General features: G+C 48.2%; 1 protein-coding gene across 2 annotated transcripts in view; it reads left to right on the forward strand.

Annotated features, from left to right (window-relative positions):
- LOC140418302 (glutamate receptor ionotropic, kainate 3-like) overlaps window positions 1-18,347 on the forward strand; it is a 727,178-nt gene that overhangs the window by 252,687 nt on the left and 456,144 nt on the right. For both annotated transcript variants that reach the window (XM_072501775.1, XM_072501774.1), the window contains exon 5: window positions 3,709-3,762. In XM_072501775.1, the coding sequence (XP_072357876.1) occupies window positions 3,709-3,762 (54 nt within the window). The remainder of the gene's footprint in view (window positions 1-3,708; window positions 3,763-18,347) is intronic.

Here is an 18,347-nt window from a genome sequence, read left to right on the forward strand (position 1 = left end):
CATGTGAAGTTACAACACAGGACTACTTGTGTACCAAACAGCATAAGCAGCAGGTAATAAGCAGAGCTAAGCGATTCCACAACCAAGGGATAAAATCTAAACACTTCCATCCAGCCATGAATGGTGGTAGACAATTAAACAACTCTTTGAGGAGGAGGATCCACAAGTATCCTCATCCTCAGGAGTCCAGCACATCAGTACAACAGATAAGGCTGAAGCATTCGCTAACATTTTCAGCCAGAAGTGCCGAGTGGATGAATCATCTCGGTCTCCTCTGGAGGTCTCCAACATCACAGATGTCAGTATTCAGCCAATTTGATTCACTCCACGTAATAGCAAGGACCGGCTAAAGGCACTGGATACTGCAAATACTATGGGTCCCCTGACAATATTCTGCCAATAGTACTGAAGACTTGTGCTCCAGAACATGCCACGGCCCGAGCCAAGCTGTTCAAGTGCATCTACAACACTGGTGTCTGCTTGGCAATTTGCAAAATTGCCAAGGAATGTCATGCACACAAAAAACAGGAAATATCCAGCCGGTCCAATTACCACCCCATTAGTCTACGCTCAATCAGCAAAGTGATGGAAGGAGTCATCAACAGCTCTACCAAGCAACGCCTTCTCAGCAATGACCTGCTGATGGACACTCAGTCTGAGTTCCGCAAGGGGCACTCAGCTGCTAACCTTGTTACAGCCTTTGGTTCAAACATGGACAAAGCAGCAGAATGCCAGAAGTGAGAGTGACTGCCCTTGACATCAAGGCAGTGGTGGCACGGTAGCACAATGGTTAGCGCTGATGCTTCACAGTGCCAGGGTCCCAGGTTCGATTCCCGGCTTGGGTCACTGTCCACTACGGAGTCTGCCATTCTCCCCATGTCTGCGTGGGTTTCCTCTGGGTGCTCTGGCTTCCTGCCACAAATCCCGAAAGACGTGCTTTTAGGTAATTTAGACATTCTGAATTCTCCTTCAGTGTACCTGAACATGTGCCGAAGTATGGCGACTAGGGGATTTTCACATTAACTTAATTGCAGTGTTAATGTAAGCCTACTTGTGACAATAATCAATATTATTATTATTTGACCAAGTATGGCTTCAAGGAACCCTAGCAAAACTGGAGTCAATGGGAATCAGGGGGAAAATTCTCCGCTGTTTGGCTACCTGGAACAAAGGAAGGTGGTCGTGGTGGTTGGAGGTCAATCACCTCAGCGCCAGGACATCACTGCAGGAATTCCTCAGGGGAGTGTCCTCAGCTCAATCATCTTCAGCTACTTCATCAATTACATTCCTACCATCATAAGGATGTACCTGATGACTGCACAAGATTCAGTACCATTCATGACTCCTCAGATACTGAAGTAATACATGTCCAAATGCAGAAAGACCTGGACAATATCCAGGCTTGAGCTGACAAGTGGCAGATAACATTCGGTGCCAGGCAATGGCCATCTCCAACAAGAGAGGATTCAACCATTTACCTTGACATTCAAGGGCATTACCATTGTTGAAGATCCCACTATCTACATCTTGGGGTTACCGTTGTCCAGAAACTGAATTGGACTAGTCATACAAATACTGTGGCTACTAAATCCGGTCAAAGGCTAGGAAATCTGTGCTGTGTAAATCACCTCCTGACTCCCCAAAGTCTGTCCATGATCTGGAAGGCACAAGTCAGGAGTGTAATGGAGTACTCGTCACTTGCTTGGATGAGTGCAGCTCCAATAACACTCACGAAGCTCAACACCATCCAGGACAAAGCAGCCCGCATTGTTGCTAACTCTTCCACATTCAATTCTTCCACCAAGAAAGAGTAGAAGCCATGTGTATCAGACACAAGATGCACTGCAGTGACTAGCCAAGGTTCCTTAGACAGCACCTTCAAAACCCACGACAACTACAATCCAGAAGAACCTGAGGACACCACCTCACTCACCATCCTGATTTGGAAATATATCGCTGTTCCTTCACTGTTGCTGGGTAAAAATCTTGCAGCTCTCTCCATAACAGCACAGTGGGTGTACCTACACCTCAGAGACTGTCGCAGTTCAAGAAGGCAGCTCACTGCCATCTTCTGAAGGGCAACTAGCGATGGGCAATAAATGCTGGCCTACCCCATGACACCCATAAATTAATAAAAAGTACCAACGTTAAATTGAACAGTCTTTTTGAACCTGGGGGTAACATTTGCAATTCAACAGTCCCCTGAGTCTAAGAAAGATTTTGACCAGTGCCTCTGCAATCTCCACTCTCGCTTCCTTTAGTATCCTTGGATGCATCTCATTTGGTCATGGTGCCTTCCAAAATTTAAGTGCAGTCTGCCAATCTAATACCTCTTGTCAATTTACACCTTAGAGTGTCAAAATTACCTTCTCTTTTACCATGGCCTGGATAGCATCTACTTCTTCAGTAAAAACAGATGCAAAGTATTCATTTCAGACTTCAGCTATGCCTTCTACCTCCATGCGTAAGTCACTATTTGTATGCAATTGGCCCTAGTCCTTTTATCAACCTTTGCATACAGAAGACTTTAGCATTTCTTTTTATATTGGGTAGCTGTCTCTTTTCATACTTCCTCTTTGCAGAACCATTTATTTATTATACTAGGATACAATAGTCGATGCTGAAGAGGCCCAAACAAAATTTCAAAGGGAATTGGGAAGGAAGTATCTGAAAAGAAAGAGAATATGGGAAATTGTGACTTATAAGCAGACCACGAAATGAAGAACAGGCACGTTACAGTTTGAATGAGTTGAAGTTGCCTCATTTTCTGCTGTAATATTGTTGGACTGAAAGGGGCGGCACAGTGGCACAGTGGTTAGCACTGTTGCTTCATAATGCTAGCGGCCCAAGTTTAATTCCAGCCTTGGGTGACTGTGTGGAGTTTGCACATTCCCCCTGTGCCTGCATGGATTTCCTTTGGGTGCTCCGTTTCCTCCCATAGTCCACAAATGTGCATGTTAGGTGGATTGGACATGATCAAGTGCTCCTTAGTATCCAGGGGTGTGCAGGTTAGATGAGGTTACGAGGTTAGATGAGGGAGGCAGCAGAGTTAAGGCGTTCTTTCACAGGGTCGGTGCCGACTGGATGGGCTGAATGGCCTCCTTTTGCACTGTAGTAATTTTAGTATTCTAGCATTCCTGATGCATGTTGAATTAGCAGATCTAAATTGAGGTGGTGAGAATATTGCAATTGGCTCCAATATCTTTATGTGTGGAAGAGGAAAGATTGCAAGAAATAGGTGCAGGGGTAGGATAGGCAGCCCATCGAGGCTGTTGTACCATTCAATATAATCATGGTTGATCTTGGGCTTCAACTCTGCTTTCCCGTCTGCTTCGCCGATCCCTCGATTCCCTGAGAGACCAAACATTTGTTAAAAATAGTGAACGGTGAAGTGCCCACAACTCTTTGGGGCGGCCACAATTGAAATGTCTTTTCGAGTGTACATATCTGGATCTCTGGTGAAGGTAGGCTTGAACTTGCTGTGATCGTCCAATAGTTTCAATTGTTTGTTCACACTCCCTGTCTGAATTCACACAGAACAGCCACTTGGCCTATGGATCTGCTCCTCTTCACTGCTCACCACTTTCAGGAGAGGAGTAGGCATAGGAGAGGGGAGGGGAGAGGAAGGGGAGGGGAACATAGAGTATGGCATTACCTGGCACAACAACAGCACTGCTAATCGTCTAACTGCCTTTCTCTTCCTTTCAGGCTATGTCCATGGGGATGATGACCGAATATTACCACTACATTTTTACGACTCTGGTAATTAATTTTTCTGATTTATTTGAACATAAACACTAATTGATTATCAGGAGAAAATGTTAAACATTCAATGCACACAACATATTTGCTGGCACACCTTGGCTGTCTTGCATGGCTGAGGAACATTTGATTGCAGACAAATATCAAGGTAATACTCATTCCAACTAGTGCTGCAATGAGAAATGTTAAGGTGCAGGAGCTCTAAGAAAATGTCTTAGTCATATAATTATTAAATCTACTATTATTATTTCAAACCATGTGGTATTTTGAAATGCTAGTCTTTAGTCTAGCTGGAATTTCATTATGCAACAGTTTAATTGTTTAATTCAAGCCTATTAAAAACATGATTTACAGAAAATTTTACTTATTTCTGACTGGGGGAAAGTATGTGTAGGGATCACTGCTTTTCTGGGTGTCCAGGACACAATTTCAAAATCTGAAGATGACGCAAGACTTGGCAGTGTATTGAACTGTGAGGAGGGTAATGAGAGATTTCAAGAGGGTATAGGCAGCTTGTGAAAATGGGCAGACATTTGGCAGATGAAATTTAACCTGGGTATGAAGTGATACATTTTGGTCAGAAGAACAAGGAGAGGTGTACAATTCCAAAGGAAATGCAGCAGCTGAGGGTCCTGGGTGTATATGTGCATTGAAGGTGGCAGGGCAGGTTGAGAAAGCAGTTTATGAATTATACTGAATCCTGCATTTTATGCAGAGTACAAAAGCAAGTGAGTAATGAACCTTCATAAAACACTGGTTCAGCTTCAATGGGAAGGATGTGAAGGTTTTAGAAAAGGTGCAGCAAATAGTTACAAGAATGGTTTTGAGAATGAGAGACTTCAGTTATGTGGTAGATTGGCGAAGCTGAGGCTGTTCTCCTGGAGAAGAGATGGTTGAGAGGAGATTTGTTCAAAACCATGTGGGGCCTGGATAGTGCAAATGGAGAGGAACTGTTCCCATTTGCAGAAGGTCAATTAACCTTTAGGTGATTAACAAAAGAACCAGGGGTGACATGAGGGAAAAACCTCTTTATGCAACAAGTCGTTTGGATCTGGAACGCACTGCCGGAGTGTGTGGTGGAGATTCAATTATGGGTTTTAAAAGGGAACTGGATAATCATTTGAAGAGAAAAGATTTTACTGGGCTACAGGGAAAAGGTTGAGGGGTGGGACTAGCGGGGTTGCTGTTGTAGTGAACTGACGCAAAGACAATGCACTGAATGGCCTCCTTATGTGTTGTAACAATTCTATGATTCTAGTATGGATACATCCAAAGAAGTTGATAACACATGAGTAAGAATGAAGCTGAAGGTTACCCTGATAGTGATCAAGAAGGGTGGGAGGAGGCTTGTGTGGAACATAAACACCAACATAGATGGGTCGGCCAAATGGTCTGTTTCTGTGCTGGATATTACATGTAAAGATGCCAGCAGGGAATACAAAACGTATACCGCCTGTCACACACACAGATCATCACATCGAAGGAATTAATGTGAATCACTCTTACCCCAGCCCCTTCTACAATCTCTACCAGCACAGTATTTCTCCCCCACCCCACCACATACACTCTCTCACAGTCTCCAGTCACTCACATACTTAGCCGCCAGTGGACTCCACCGCTCCGGCTGCCTCGTTTTCTGGGCCCTGATATTTACCATCAGTACTTACTTACCCACTCTTTGTTGCCCATCCAATCACTGGATGTTTTTTCTCTCATGTGCAGCAATGGAAGGGGAACCAGCCTGTTAGATCTGCACAGTTTTACAACAGTTTTCAAATATCAGTCCTTGGTTGACTGTGTGCTGTTTACACATTTTTCCATTGTCTGTGAGGGCTTCATCCAGGCGCTCCCAGAGTCCAAAGATGGGCAGGGTAGGTGGATTGGTCATGCTAAATTGCCCTCCAGTGTCCAAAAGGATAGGTGGGTTTACAAGGATAGGGGGCTGGACTCTCCCCCCGCCACGCCACATTTCTGCGTCGACCTACTGGCGGGATTCTCCGTTACGCAGGCTAGTCAATGTGGTTTCCCATTGTGGGCAGCCCCACGCCGTCGGGAAACCTCCACGTGCCGACAAAACAGAGCATCCCGCCGGCGGAGAATCCCGCCCAGGGCATGTGTCTGGATAGGATGTTCTTTCGGAACGTCGGTGCAGGTTCATGGACCGAATGGCCTCCTTCTGCACTGTAGGGTTTCTATGATAAGATGATTTAAATGTCAAGGTTAGGTGGGCCACATTGAGTTTACAACCCTGCTTAAAATTGAAGGTGCCAGAGCCCTCTACACCACTGATACTAACTATGGTATTCATAGTGAGGAAGGAATATGAAAAACACAATGAGAACGGAATGAACCAATGTTCACCAGTGGCAACAAATTAAGGTAAACAACCCTTACTGCATCATTTTTGTAAAGCAGCTAGCAAAGGTTTGCAGCTAGCTATTTGTCAGACATGAGCTGGTAAATCTCACTGCTGTGATCATATACTGCAGTCAGACTTCACTCGCACCACTCTGCCTTTATAGATAGTGACCATCTTCTAATGCACAAAGAGCAAGCATCTGGAGCCTGAGTATAGATGAGAGAATTTCCTCTCCAATTAATTTTTGTTTCGAAAAGTGTATCGCTGGGAACTTGCTCTATCAGACAGTGAGCAAGAACAGTACAGGCTCCGGTTCTTGATCCAATGCAATTTTCTGGTCACATATCTGAAAATAATCAAAACCCCGGGTCTTAAGTAGCAAGGTTCAGCATTTGAATTCAAACAGTGGAAAATCTCCCTGTCTAAAACAGAAGGCAATGGCAAGAAAATGACTTTTAAAATGTAATTGAATTCTGTTTTATGTTGTACAAACCATGCTAGGGACCACAGCCTGTTCTTTGAACAGATGACTGGAGAATTCTATATCAGTTGCCTCAATGATTCCTTGTTCTATGCAGGTCTCATATTCTGCACATGCATGGAAAACATTTTGAAACTATTCTGGAAAATTCTCTGCTTTGTGAACATGATTGACTTTGAATCGTTAATTCAATGTTGGGAATTGGGTAATGTCATGCCCTAGTACATTATGAATTTTCAGGCAATACTTTATTTTAAAATAATATAAACAGCCTATTATAATGGCTACTGAAAATCGTGGGATCTTTTAGCATTTTGAGTTCCACAAAGTCCCGAGTCTCAAGGAAATAGCTAATTAAATACGGACATTCATAGCCATTTAGGGAATTCACACATCCGTTTATTTCAGGATGGATCATCAACAATAGAACTATTGCAATCCAGCTATCTTTCTGTTTCACCAAAGTTCCATTAGAAAGCCATCAAACCAATCTAATCTAAGCAGCCAAAGTACTAAACAGCAGTAGCTTAAAGGTGGGAGAAGAACTCCCTCCAATCTATTCCAAATTTGGTACTGGTTTGGATAAACTGTTTCATATCAAATCAAACTTTAATGATATTTGTGCCCTGATCCCCTATGTTAATGTTGTGATCCTTTACAATTGAATATATGTTCTAGCTGTAAGTGAGCACAGTTGTTACGAATTGGGGAAAGGTTTAGGCATTATTCTTAAGAATATATATGAACTGTTTCCATCCATGGGGGCGGGGGGGGGGGGGGGGGGGCGGTGCCGGTGTTCTCTGGGTTTTGTGACTAAATCTATGTTAAGGAAAGATTGTCTCAATTCCTCCTTTACTCATTGAATGGGCAGCGGATTATAACACCCCACTTCTCATTAAGGGAAGGAACTCCAGCACGGTCAATTTCCATGGAAATGATCAGGATCATTCTATGGTCAACTCATAAAGAGATACCTGAGTAGTATGGAAAGTATGATCTCATGGACAGTTGGGAAAATGAGTTCCTCATATACAATCTGGGCAGGGATATTCCAGCCGCACCGCAACTGGTTCCTCCACAGCCAATGTGGCGAGCCAGTCAAAAGTCCACTCACTTCGGCAGGGCTGGAAGATCCCGCTGGTGGGAAGGACCAGAAATTCCCAGCTCTTCAGGAGACAGCTGAGGCAATGAAAGTCAAGATGAAGACCCACACTTGATTTTTGAGTTAGAGGGTAGAGACCTGGCTGTTCCTTCCAGCTCATTTTTAGTGCATTAAGGACATTGCAGTCTTGAAGTATGGGTGAATGAAGGTATTGCTGCTGATATAAAGAAATTGTAAGTATAGGTCCCGTAATTATGACCATCCCAATAAATTAAAGTTGAGATCATCAGTAACTTAAAGCTCAGTATAACAGAGATGCACAAGAATTGCTGGGGGAAAGCCATTTCATATTCTGAATATATATCTGACAACTATAATTGGCTTCACCGAGCTACAACATTCTGCCTGTGGTTTAATCGATCATGTAAGAATTGTTCTGCTGTAAATTTCTGAAGCTGCTGAAACTAGTTTTAACTGTTATCAATTGGAATGTGTGGTAGTGGGGAAATTGCACTGAGCAGGACAGACAGTTGATGGAATGGTCCATTGAATGATGCTCCGATCCTCCCTCACCAGTCATTCACATACATGCATGAGTTACTACAGCTGTGAAGAATCTTTGATGAGGAAGTCAATCATGTTCAAATACAATGAGACCCTAGATAATTCCCCATCCCAAATTGGCACTGTTTGAACTCAGGCTAAGCATTTAGTTATAGTCAATCATAAGCAAATTTGGGCGAATGATAAAGAGCCAAACACAATATAAAATTACCTGTACTGAGATAAACCCGAAGTTCAGTAAAGCACAGGCCATAATCCAATGGATCTAAAAACAAACACATATTAACAAAATGGCAAAAAATGATCATGCCCCCACTATGTAATAGCCATATTTTAGCAGTTAGTATCCTAACTGGCTTGAGTATTCATTTTCATTTCATCTTCACGTGTCACAGTGGTTAGCACTGTAGCCTCACAGCAGCAGGGACCCAATTCTGACCTTGGGTAACCATCTGTGTGGAGTTTGCACCTTCCTCCCGTGTCTGCGTGAGTTTCCTCCACAGTCCAAAGATGTGAAGGTTTAGGTGGATTGACCAGGCTAAATTGCCCCTCAGTGTCCACGGGCAGCATGGTAGAATGGTGGTTAGCACAATTGCTTCACAGCTTCAGGGTCCCAGGTTCGATTCCCGGCTTGGTTCACTGTCTGTGCGGAATCTGCACGTTCTCCCCGTGTGTGCGTGGGTTTCCTCCGGGTGCTCCCGTTTCCTCCCACATGCCCAAAGATGTGCAGGTTAGGTAGATTGGCCACGCTAAATTGCCCTTAGTGTTCAAAATTGCCCTCAGTGTTGGGTGGGGTTACTGGGTTATGGGGATAGGGTGGAGATGTAGGCTTGGGTAGGGTGCTCTTTCAAAGAGCTGGTGCAGACTCGATGGGCCGAATGGCCTCCTTCTGCACTGTAAATTCTATGAAATCTATGAAACCTATGATGTGCAGGTTACGTGGGGTTACGGGAAGAGGGCGGGGGAGTGGACCTCGGTAGAGTGCTCTTTCAGAGGGTCGGTGCAGACTCAATGGGCCAAATAGAATCCCTATCATGCAGAAGGAGGTTATGATTTGATAGATCTGGTAGACTATTTTAAATTGAGTTGTGAAAGGGGATATCTTGAATGACTATTGGTCCAAATTTATTTCATTCACGTGCGCTCTGCCTGAAGGCAGGCTGTGTCCTCATTCTCGGCTGATGTTTCATCCTGAACCATTTTTTCGGCAGTTTTTCTCAGTGGTGGTTTGCCAGTGTCTTTCCACTCTCAGGGACAGGGCAAGGAGGCAGGTCGCAAGTCTACCTCAGCATGAACCGGAATCAGACGCGTAATGTTGTCGTAATGCTGAACCACACGCGAACCATCTAGCCAAAATAGCTGACCCAATCACCCCATTAACAAAAGTACAGAAGCAGGAGTACTGCGATGCTGGAAATTGGTAATAAAGATAGAAAATACTGGAAGTAATTAGTAGGTCTGGCAGCAACTATGGAGAGAGAATTGAGTGAACATTTTGGGCTTTCATCAGAACTGGAAAAAGTTAATAATGATTTTGCACAAGAGAAAGGAGGGAGGAGGAGACAAAGAATAGAAGGAAAGTCTGTGATAGGATGGAGGGCAGGAGAGAATAGGTAACAAAAGCTCTCATGGTGCAATATGACAAGTTAAGAAATAAAAGATACATCGAGAAGAGGTGTGAATTACATTGTTGGGACAAATATGCATTTTAAATGCAAATGCATTGAGTAATCATCCAGTAATTTTGCATTAATGAACTTTGAGGACAGAGTTGGAAACACAAATCGAGTAGGAATTGCATATCATGTGTGATTTACTATTGGAATTCCCAATGCGACGAAAAATCTTGTGTCAGGGAAAAACGGGATTGGTGCTCGTCCGTTTGCAATATGCCCCCCCCGCCTCCCAAGGTTCGCACCCCACACCAGCGGGAGGATGCAAATGGATCAAAATGGCTTATTTGCACCCTTTTAACAGTCGAGACACCGGATTCTCCACACGTTTGTGATGCTCCGGCACTCAGCCAGAATTTGCTTGGGCGTGGATTAGTGAAAGCATTTGGATTGCGATTTGATATATTGTCATGTGTACCAAGGTACAGTGAAAAGTATAGTTCTATGTACAGTTCAATCAGATTGTTCCATACATGAAAAAAACAAAGGCCAAACGATAAAAACACAATGTAAATACAGAGACACAGACATTGGGTGAAGCATTCGGAGTGTAGTGCTACTCAGTAGAGAAGATGGGTGGAGAGATCAGTTCAATTCATAAGAGGGTTATTCAGGAGTCTGGTAACAGAGGGGAAGAAGCTGGGGCGGGATTCTCCGCAATCGGCGCGATGTCCGCCGACCGGCGCCAAAAACGGCGCAAATCAGTCTGGCATCGCGCCGCCCCAAAGGTGCGGAATCCTCCGCATCTTGAGGGGCCGAGCCTTCACCTTGAGGGGCTAGGCCCCCGCCGGACTGATTTCCGCCCCGCCAGCTGGCGGGAAAGGCCTTTGGTGCCCCGCCAGCTGGCACGGAAATGACATTGCCGGGCGGCGCATGCACGGGAGCGTCAGCGGCTGCTCAAGGCATCTCCGCGCATGCGCAGTGGAGGGAGTCTCTTCCGCCTCCGCCATGGTGGAGACCGTGGCGAAGGCGGAAGGAAAAGAGTGCCCCCATGGCACAGGCCCGCCCGCGGATCGGTGGGCCCCGATCGCGGGCCAGGCCACCGTGGGGGCACCCCCCGGGGCCAGATCGCCCCCCCCACCCAGGGCCCCAGAGCCCGCCCGTGTCGCCTTGTCCCGCCGGTAAGAGAGGTGGTTTAATCCACGCCGGCGGGACAGGCATTGTAGCAGCGGGACGTCGGCCCATCTGGGCCGGAGAATCGCTGGGGGGGTGCCCGCCATCCGGCGCGGCGTGATTCCCGGCCCCGCCGAATCTCTGGTGGCGGAGAATTCAGGACACGGCGGGGGCGGGATTCACGCCAGCCCCCGGCGATTCTCCGACCCGGTGGGGCGTCGGAGAATCGTGCCCCTGTTTTTGAACCTGTTAGTGCATGTTCTCAGACTTTTGTATCACCTGGCTAATAGAAGAGGTTGGAAGAGCGAATAACCCGGGTGAGAGGGATCTTTGATTATACTACCCACTTTCCCAAGGCAGCAGGAGGTGTAGACAGAGTCAATGAATGGGAGATGGTTTCAAGGCCAGCGTGGCCCTGACAAAATGAGTTGAGGGGGTTTAAAGCCTTGTGATGTGGTTTTGGCTTTCTATTAACTAACAGCTGCTTGACATCTGTCTGAGGCAGCAGGAGTAAATTAAAATAGTGATTTATTTGTTATTTCTGCCTGGACTGATCTTTAGCTTCCAGGTAGGAGTGACTGATTGTGGGGCTGTCTCTGTTATGGGGTATCTCTATTATTATGGGATGTTTTCTTATATGGGGGTTTTCTTATATGGGGGGGGGGGGGGGGTTCTCTGAAATGGGGTGTTCTCTGTTAAGGGGGTTATCTGAATGGAGGGTTTTCTGATAATGGGAGTTCTCTGTTATGGAACGTTCTCTGTCATCGGGGTCTCTGTTATGCAGATTTCGCTGTTATGGGGGTCTCTGATATGTACGTTCCCTGATATGGTTGGCCTCTGATATAAGGTTCTTTGTTATGGGCTTCTCTCTTATGGGGGTTACTGGTTATTGGGGGGTCTCGGCTATCGGGGTCTCTGTTATGGGGGCCTAGTGTGGGGGTTGCTCTGATATGTGGGGGGTGTCTGGTGGGGCTCTCTAGTAGGGGAGACTCTGGTAGGGGAGACTGATGGACAGTCTGGTGTTAGGTCTCTGATGGGGGGGTCACCCTCATGCATACGTACTGTGGTGGGGCGTTGACTCAGCAATTCCCGAGGTGGAAGTGTGGGGGGGGTGCCTCTACTTGTCAGCGGGGCAGGTGTTGGGGGTGGGGTGGGGGTGGGGGGGGGGGGGGGGGGGCGGGGGGACAGATTGGAGTGCCAGGATTTATTTTGTGGGGCAGCTGCCAGCCACCTAGTCGAAATGGTGGCCCAATAGTGGGATTCGAAGCGGAATGCCTTGAGATAATCACCATACATATACTCGCATGGCAAGGGAAAGGGAATCACTTGTGGATGGTGCTTTCAGAGCTATCGTCAACCACAAATGATTCAGCTCGGGCGGGAGAACATAGTTTCCCAAACGGAGAATACAGCCCGATGTTAACTGTTGACAATAATCCTTTGTAAATGATGTTTTCTTTATGATGGTAAGATCCTCTCTTTAGATGAATGTGTGGAGTATCTTAAGTTTGTCTGAATAGGATTTGTTTGGCTTAAATGCAAATTACCTCACGGTCTGCGACAGCACAGCAACAATACATCTATGGTACCAAGACTGTTACTTTACATTTTTTCTGCAAGGCTAGTGAATCTTCCCCTACTTGTCTGCTTTGGTTAATGTTTTTCTACAGAACCAGACTCATGGGGTACAAATGAATTGAACTTTTATGTTAAACTGAATGTTTCAGAATGGTCCCACGCTGATAGTCAAAGCATTTGTTCAGGAGCTTGGCGCAGGGTTAGGAAGCTGCTGCCAGCTGGCCTTGTTCAATGCATTCCTTTGAATAGGCAGCATGGCAGGTGGATTTTACATGGCACTTTAACCCTTGGAGTGCTTGCTCTGCCAGCTGTCTGAGCAGCTATGAAAATTTATGCTTCATGTATTTACGATGAAACTCCAAAAGAAAAAAAACCTGAACATGTTTATTTCAGTTTCTTATTTGCGTTTACGTGAGGGAAATTTGCTGAGTCAAAATTAACCTGGCGAAAACAATTAGTGAGGATAAGAGGTATATTCAGCTGATTTGTAAAGCCTAGCACATAGAGGGTAAGGAAAGGGTCGAATTAGAAATATCTAGAATGATTCTTGGTTGCAATCTAAGCAAGGAACTTAACTGGCTCTAAATTGAAATAAAACAAATGCCTGGCAGTGATCACAAGGAATTATTCTAATACAGGTGAGTCATTCAGGAGGCATCATAAATAAACCTTGACCTTAGTAACCCTCACCTAAATCCTGAGATGCGATCATGGCCTTGGAGTACTTCTCCTGCTGGGGAGCTCGTTGGTCGCACTTGGTTCTCATCTTTCTTGCAGTACATTTACCTGTCCACTGTCTACTGGGCAATGTTTCCAACAGTAATACATTGGCCACTGTCCTGAGGCTCGTTTTCACATTTAAGATGGGTTGGAGAATTAGACCCAAGCCTCTGCTATCTTCTCTTCAACACCTTTCAACAGTCTAAGAAATATACATTCTGGACCCAGTGACTTAAGGTTTGCTTATTTTTGCCATCCTGTTAGCTCCATCAATATTTTCCACATTCCCTTTCTTCTACACATATCCCACCATCCTCCACAAAATAGCAAAACATTCAATATATTGATGTACCTTTATCCTCCTCAATGAAACTCTTTCACTTTCTCCTCAATTGGTACTTTAAAAAAATAAATAAATGTTTATTCAAATTTTCCAACAAAATTTTTAACAAACCCCCCCCCCCCCCCCCCAATAACAAAAGGAAAGAAACACAAACACAACAGTCAAAATTATACAAAGCTTATACATTGGGTTTCCCCATATACAGTAACCCCCCCATATGACATTCAAAGGTACCCATAGGGAAGCCCCCCCCACCCACCCGAGTTCCCCCCCCCCGAAAGAGACCCCCTTCCCCCCCCCACCCTTGGGTTGCTGCTGCTGCTGACCTCCTCCTAATGCTCCGCGAGATAGTCTAGGAACGGTTGCCACCGCCTGAAAAGCCGCTGTACAGACCCTCGTAAGGCAAACTTTATCCTCTCCAGCTTAATTAACCCTGCCATGTCATTTACCCAGGCTTCCACACTGGGGAGCTTCTTATTCTTCCATAATAGCAAGATCCTCCGCCGGGCTACCAGGGACGCAAAGGCCAGGATACCGGCCTCTTTTGCCTCCTGCACTCCCGGCATGTCCGTTACCCCAAATAGTGTCAACCCCCAACTCGGCTTGACCTGGACTTTAACCACCTTGGACATAGTCCTCGCGAAACCCCTCCAAAACCCATCCAGTGCCGGGCACGACCAGAACATGTGGACATGATTCACCGGGCTTCCCGAGCACCTCCCACATCTATCCTCCACCCCAAAGAACCTACTCAACCTCGCCCCTGTCATATGCGCTCTGTGAGTATCCTTAAATTGTATTAGGCTGAGCCTGGTGCAAGGGGAGGAAGAATTAACCCTACTCAGGGCATCAGCGCACAGACCCTCATCTATCTCCTCCCCAAGCTCCTCCTCCCACTTGCCCTTTAGCTCCTCTACCGAGGCCTCCTCCTCTTCTTCCAGCTCCCGGTAGATCGCCAAAACCCTGCCTTCTCCAACCCATACACCCAAAATCACACTGTCCTGAGTCCCCTGTGCCGGGAGCAGCGGGAATTCCCTCGCCTGCTGCCTCACAAACGCCCTCACTTGCATATACCTGAAAGCATTTCCCGGGGGTAACCCAAACGTCTCCTCCAGCGCCCCTAGGCTCGTAAACGTCCCATCTATAAACAGGTCCCCCATTCTTCTAATCCCTGCCCGATGCCAGCTCCGAAACCCCCCATCCATCCTTCCCGGGACGAACCGATGGTTCTCCCGAATCGGGGACCAAACTGAGGCTCCCACCTCACCCCTGTTTCGTCTCCACTGCCCCCAGATCTTCAACGTCGCCGCCACCACCGGACTCGTGGTGTACCTTGTCGGCGAGAGCGGCAGCGGTGCCGTCGCCAGCGCCCTCAGACTCGTGCCCACACTGGACTCCATCTCCAACCCCTTCCACGCCACCCCCTCTCCCTCCATTACTCACTTACGCATCATCGCCACATTGGCAGCCCAATAATAGCCGCACACATTTGGCAGAGACAGCCCTCCCAGTCCCTACTACGCTCCAGAAACACCCTCTTAACCCTTGGGGTCTTATTTGCCCACACAAAACCCATGATGTTCCTACCTACCCGTTTGAAAAAGGCCTTGGGAATCATAATGGGAAGGCACTGGAACACAAAGAGAAACCTCGGGAGGACTATCATTTTAACCGACTGCACCCTGCCCGCTAGCGAGAGTGCAGCACATCCCATCTTTTGAAATCCTCCTCCATCTGCTCCACCAACCGCGTCAAATTGAGCTTGTGCAGGGCCCCCCAACTCCCAGCCACCTGGATCCCTAAGTACCGAAAGCTCCTTTCCGTTCTCTTCAACGGCAGGTTGTCTATCCCCCTTCCCTGGTCCCCTGGATGCACCACAAAGAGCTCACTTTTCCCTACATTGAGCTTATACCCCGTGAAGTCCCCAAACTCCCTTAGGGTCCGCATGACCTCCGCCATCCCCTCCACTGGATCTGCCATATACAGCAACAGGTCATCCGCATATAGCGACACCCGATGTTCCTCTCCCCCTCGGACCAGTCCCCTCTATTTCCTGGACTCCCTTAGTGCCATGGCCAGAGGCTCAATTGCCAATGCCAACAAGGGGGACAGGGGACACCCCTGCCTCGTCCCTCAGTACAGCCGAAAGTACTCTGACCTCCGCCGATTCGTAGCCACACTCGCCACCGGGGCTCTATATAGCAACCTGACCCAGCTGATGAACCCCTCCCCGAACCCGAACCTCCGCAGCACTTCCCAAAGATATTCCCACTCCACCCGGTCGAAGGCCTTCTCCGCATCCATAACTGCCACTACCTCCGCTTCTCCCTCCACCGAGAGCATCATAATCACATTGAGGAGCCTCCGCACATTAGTGTTCAGCTGCCTGCCCTTTACAAATCCCGTCTGATCCTCATGAATCACCCCCGGGACACAGTCCTCAATTCTCGTAGCCAGCACTTTTGCCAGCAACTTAGCATCCACATTGAGGAGCGAGATCGGTCTATACGACCCACATTGCAGTGGGTCCTTGTCCCGCTTCAGGATCAGAGAGATCAGCACCCCGGACATTGTCGGGGGCAAGGTCCCCCCCTCCCTTGCCTTATTGAAAGTCCTCACTAGCAACGGGCCTAGCAGGTCCACGTATTTCCTGTAAAACTCGACCGGGAACCCATCTGGCGCCGGGGCCTTCTCCGCCTACATGCTCCCCAATCCTTTAACCAGCTCCTTCAGCCCAATTGGCGCCCCTAAACCAGCCACCTCCTGCTCCTCCACCCTCGGGAACCTCAGCTGATCCAAAAATCGTCGCATCCCCTCTACCCCCGCCGGGGGCTCAGATCTGTACAGATCCCCATAGAAGTCCCTAAATACCTCGTTTATTCTCACTGCACTCCGCACCGTAGTCCCCCCCGCTATCCTTAACTCCACCTCTCTCCCTCGCTGCCTCCTTGTTACGAAGCTGGTGTGCCAGCATCCGACTCGCCTTCTCCCCATACTCATACGTCGCCCTCTGCGCTTTCCTCCACAGTGCCTCTGCTTTCCCTGTGGTCAACAGGTCGAACTCCGTCTGGAGGTTCCGCTGCTCCATGAGTAGTCCCTCCTCGGGGCCTCTGCATATCTCCTGTCCACCCTTAAGATCTCCCCCACCAACCTCTCCCTCTCCCTGCCCTCTCTCTTCTCCCTGTGGGCCCTGATGGAGATTAACTCTCCCCTGACCATCGTCTTCAGCGCCTCCCAGACTACCCCTACCTGCACCTCCCCGTTGTCATTGGCCTCCAAATATCTTTCAATGCATCCCCACACCCGCCCGCACATCTCCTCATCCGCTAATAATCCCACATCGAGACGCCACAGCGGCCGCTGGTCCCTCTCCTCTCCTAACTCCAGCTCCACCCAGTGCGGGGCGTGGTCTGAGATGGCAATGGCCGAATACTCCGTTCCCTCCACTTTCGGGATTAGCGCCCTACTCAAAATAAATAAATCTATCCGGGAGTAGGCTCTATGGACGTGGGAAAAGAATGAAAATTCCCTGGCCAGGAGCCTGACAAACCTCCATGGATCCACTCCCCCCATCTGGTCCATAAACCCCCTAAGCACCTTGGCCGCAGCCAGCCTCTTACCCGTCCTGGACCGAGAGCGATCCAGTGCTGGGTCCAGCACCGTGTTGAAATCCCCCCCATTATCATGCTTCGTACCTCCAGGTCCGGATTCCAACCCAGCATGCGTTTCATAAATCTGGCATCTTCCCAGTTTGGGGCATATACGTTTACCAGTACCACCCGCCTTCAAATGTGTCTCCTGGAGCATAACCACGTCTGCCTTCAGTCCCTTTAAGTGCGCGAACAGCCGGGCCCTCTTGACCGGCCCGTTCAGGCCCCTCACATTCCAAGTTAGCCGGATCAGGCCCCCCCCCCCCAGTCCTCCAGTCCCCCAGACGGCGGATCCCTGCCCTGACCACCTCTCCTACTTCCAGCTCGCATTTGGCCAATGCAGCAGCAACCCTATACCCCCCCTCTCCCGCCCCCACCCTCCCCCCGCTAGATCCACATCTAGCCCTTTTGCTCCCTCCATAACACTCCCGTAAGTCAGCTGACTCCTGCTGACCCCGGCCTCTCCCGCCATTCCATCAAAACCCCCCAGTGTGAGAATCCCCCCTCCCCCTCCCTGGCAGTCAGTGTGCGCTCCTCTCCAGCACCGCCCCCCCCCCCCCCGGCCCCCACCTGCGTCCTTCCCTAGCGTGGGAAAAAGCCAGCGTTTTCCTGAGGCGGCCCCGGCCCCTCTGGCGCAGCTCCTTTTGCGGCCTTACCCCAATTTCCCATCCCCGGGCCTCCACTCCCCCTCTTCGTTCGTGGGGGTCTGCCCCTCCATCACCGACGCCCACACTCTCCCACAGTCTCCCCATCAAATCCCTTCACCCATCCTCATCCAGCACCCAAACCAAAGGAACATTCCCTAAACGTAATAAACACCATATACACAGTAAACATCCCCCCACAACAAACCCTCAATTTGAGTCCAACTTTTCAGTCCGTATAAAGCTCCATGCCTCATCAGGCGTTTCGAAATAGTGGTGCCGATCCTGGAACGTGACCCACAATCGCGCTGGCTGCATCATACCAAACTTCACCCCCTTTCGATGGAGCACTGCCTTA

This window comes from Scyliorhinus torazame, chromosome 1, assembly GCF_047496885.1.
Source record: "Scyliorhinus torazame isolate Kashiwa2021f chromosome 1, sScyTor2.1, whole genome shotgun sequence".
Lineage (NCBI taxonomy): Eukaryota > Metazoa > Chordata > Chondrichthyes > Carcharhiniformes > Scyliorhinidae > Scyliorhinus > Scyliorhinus torazame.